The sequence below is a fragment of the Pygoscelis adeliae genome, unplaced genomic scaffold, assembly GCF_000699105.1.
Source record: "Pygoscelis adeliae isolate BGI_AS28 unplaced genomic scaffold, ASM69910v1 Scaffold14, whole genome shotgun sequence".
In the NCBI taxonomy this organism is placed as follows: Eukaryota; Metazoa; Chordata; class Aves; order Sphenisciformes; family Spheniscidae; genus Pygoscelis; species Pygoscelis adeliae.
Window position 1 is genome coordinate 20,789,354 of NW_008825109.1, and position 3,723 is coordinate 20,793,076.

General features: G+C 44.4%; 1 protein-coding gene across 1 annotated transcript in view; it reads left to right on the forward strand.

Moving 5' to 3' along the window:
- PAK3 (p21 protein (Cdc42/Rac)-activated kinase 3) overlaps positions 1–3,723 on the forward strand; it is a 72,258-nt gene that overhangs the window by 53,217 nt on the left and 15,318 nt on the right. Inside the window, exon 9 of the mRNA XM_009327837.1 lies at positions 1,754–1,802. Within this exon, the coding sequence (XP_009326112.1) occupies positions 1,754–1,802 (49 nt within the window). The remainder of the gene's footprint in view (positions 1–1,753; positions 1,803–3,723) is intronic.

Sequence of the window (3,723 nt, forward strand, 5' to 3'; positions counted from 1 at the left end):
CCAAATTGGTGTCGTCTGCAAACTTACTGAGGGTGCACTCGATCCCCTCATCCAGATCTTTGATAAAGATACTAAACAAACTGGCCCCAAAACTGAGCCCTGGGGAACACCACTGTGACTGGCCGCCAACTGGGCTTAACTCTATTCACCACAACTCTTATTTGCCTAACTGCATTAAACCCAAGATAATTACAGAAGCGTTTAAAAGTTAGATACAGATCAGAAATTACAGTTGCTTAGAAGTAAAAGTTCATAATGCAGAATCACAGAGCCCTTGCAATTAATTTACAGCTTTACTTAAATTAATCACCTTTATCTAAACTCCTCATGGATGCCCTGGAGCATACCAAAAGCATCCTAATTTAAATAGCTGTTTTTAAATAAACCCTGACGGGACTTTGCTCGGGAGGTACAGCACAGTGTTAGCAAGTCTGAATAAATGGTGTTGGCTTTTTATGAAAACAAATTGGATTAATCTCAACAATTAGTCATAGGAAAATGCATTTGCATTTATATTAAAAGAATACATAGCGTGCCCAATGAGAACATTGTTCTCAACACAGACGTAGTCTCTGGTGCCTGTTGAATTAAAATGCTTCAGAAATATTTCAGCCTGCAGGTAAACAAACAAGCCGTGGGATCATGTGAAAATGAGCAAACTGATTTTGGCATTTTCAGTCAGCGGGACATTTGCCGGATGCGTGTTCCCGCTTCTCAGAATTCCCGCCCTTGCCTCACTGCCCATGCAGACGCGGGCTTCTTAAATGACGGCAGTGTGAACCTGTGGTTTAGCTCAGAAGGAGCTCAGAAGCCCCATTAGGGTTTACAAGCCTGCAGTTGCTTTTAAACCCAAAGGGATTTCCGCTGATCGTGGCCTTTCCAGCCCTTCCCATCATTACAGAGGAAGAACCTCTTTTTATGAGAGGCAGATGGCAAACAAAACCCCACACTGTCTAGTCTGCAGGTGAGCATGCCATTTATTTCTGGTGGCTCTACAACACAACTGAAGCAAAACATAGACACCGTGAAGAGTCCTTCACGTGTCTGGTGCACCTAACAGAAGCAGCTGCTGATGGCTGTTGACACACAAAGAAGCTGTCTAAGGATCCTCTGTTTTGAGTAGTTGTCCATTTGTGTGTGAAACAATATATGCCTTAACCTGCTCTAGCTGTGACCTCGCAGGATGACTGGAGAATAGTTTCCTTGCATGCTGGAGAAAGCTATGTCTAGATCCTTTCCTCAAACGGCTGTCACATGTATTCAGGGTTCTCAGAAAGACTGCATGGTGTTGCCTGAATTTTGCAGATAGATTCAAATAAGAGGTCTGAGAAGGCACAACTACACTGTATGTTACATTCCGGGGGAAAAAACCACACACACCCCCCCCAAAAAAAGGAAAAAAAAACCCCACCAAACCAACAAAGCAAAACTGGAGAAAATGGAAAAAGAGTTAAATATATTATTTTCCAGTTTTTGTAGACACGCCCCCTTAAGTTTTGAACTAAAATAATTTAGTATGTACATTTGAGATTTGCACCAGCCCTTTTTCTTCATGTTGGACATAAGTTTTCTCTTGGATACCCTGCATGGCGGAGGGCTGGTGGGCTGCTGCGCTGTGCGCTGCTGGCTGAAGGAGTGGGCGAACAAAGGTGTTTTATAAACACTACAGGCAGCAGAGATCTCCTGTCTGGGCTTGTTTTCACTCATAGGGACTAAACCGCTTCTCATTTCTTCGCTGCTGTTTTGTTTCTAGGGCATCAGGAACTGTTTATACAGCAATCGACATCGCCACAGGACAAGAGGTAAGTGTCAACAGTCCCAGCAGATTTTGCAGGTATTCAGTGCTTTCCCCTCTGGTGCAAACTGTGGATGGGGCTTTTGGGTCGCCAGGAGATCCTTACTGCAAAGGCTGTTCCTCTGAAGCACAGACTAGTGTGAGCCTGCAAAATACATCTTCTGCTGAGGCTGTTCCTCTTAAGCATGGACTAGTGTCAGCTGGCAAAATACATCATCTGCTCTCTTCAGCTTTTTGGTGAAAGCTCTTTAAGGGCAAAGTGGTTCTGTGCCTCAGTAACTGAACACTTACTGTGGCTATCCACTTTCCAGCAACCATTACAGTGAGGTGTTGATTAATTCTTGAAAAAGTGCCTGCGAATTCCTGGGGGGAGGTCCTGGTCCCCCTGGAATCAGTAAGAGCTTTGGTGTTCTCGGTGCTTGGGCTGATGCTTCACCCATAGCTTTTAAGGCCAATTGTAAGAGAATTGTCTTCAGAACAGGTCGGTGCTCTCCACAGTATTGTTGGTCCCAGCCTGGTACCATGTTACATCATCCCTGAATGGGTATTTTAATGGAGAGAAATCTGTAAAGAAATCCCAGCAAGCTTTTGGGCCTGATAAAAACTATAGAATTTTTATTGCCAGTGTAAATGTATTGGTTGAGAAATTGTTATATCTCTGTTGCCCAGTGTGCATGAAGTTGTGCTATTACAGAGAATATTGGTCTGTATATACAGTTTAACTCTGTACATTTACAGCATAAAACCTGCCTGTGGACCTGGCCATAGATCGGTTAGCAATACAGATTGTAAAATCTAAAGATCTGTCATAATGAGAGGTCTCAGGAGAACCCTAGGGGTGGTTGCAGATTCCCCTATTGCTGTGAGGAATAAATAGCTTCATTATGTCGCTTAATTTCAGACAGACTTTGTCCTTATTAACTACCAGAAAGAATGCAAGGAGGGAAGCGGTATCTTTCCGAGAAGAACACGCTAGCTCTGTCTTAATTACTAAATATATTAACGCATCAACTAACTAATGGAGGCTGCCGTCATTCAGTCCCAATTTATCTTAATCACAGGTTCAGACAGTAATAATGTTTAGCATTTTTTCCATCATGTGTTTCATCTTCAAAGTATAATGCAAGACCTAATTAAGGAGAGATCATGTTTAGGACGCACGCTATTTTGTGTTTTAGTCATACTGACGCTGGTTGACACACACACTGACAAATGAGAAGACATATCATAGAATCATAGAATAGTTTGGGTTGGAAGGGATTTTTAAAGGTCCTGCAGATAAAGTATATCGAGAGCAAAGATCTCTCCTAAACTATACAGCCATGTTTAGGTCCAGTGTCAGTGACAGCCCATTACAGCCCGTGAACTGGTCACAGGGAAGTGGGGGTAAGGGGGGTGAGAAACAGATCTTGAAGGAAACCAGTGTTAAATCTGACAGTCCCTGTAGTGGCTGATTTAAAGTGGCATCTTAACCTTCATTTCCTTCTCCAAGCCTGAGTTTTTGAATATATAAAACCTGCCTGAAAATCTGGCTAGAAAACCAGGAATGAGAGCAGAGGGGTGGTCCCTTTCATGCCATGTCAAGAGCAGAACTAAACAGAGGGGGAGGCTGGCCAAACTGTGTATGGAGGGAACAAGAGGCAGATTTTAAATAGCCACGGGGCCACATCTCCCCAGAAGGTGTGTGTCGGGTAGGAGGGCTCTTCTGGGACCGCTGGGGAAGATGTATTTGTAGGAGTCCTTGGCTGGAGCTGAGCTGGATGGCAGGGAGGGAAGTAGGGCTGAGCCCAGAGGGACGGGGCTGGCAGAAGCAGGCTCAGCAGTGAGGCCAGGACAAAAAGCTCAAGTGGAGACCGTGGCTGCCCGGGGGAAGATGGTGCTGAGTGGAGGAGCCAGGATGAGGCAGAGGCAGGATGGTTACAATGGTT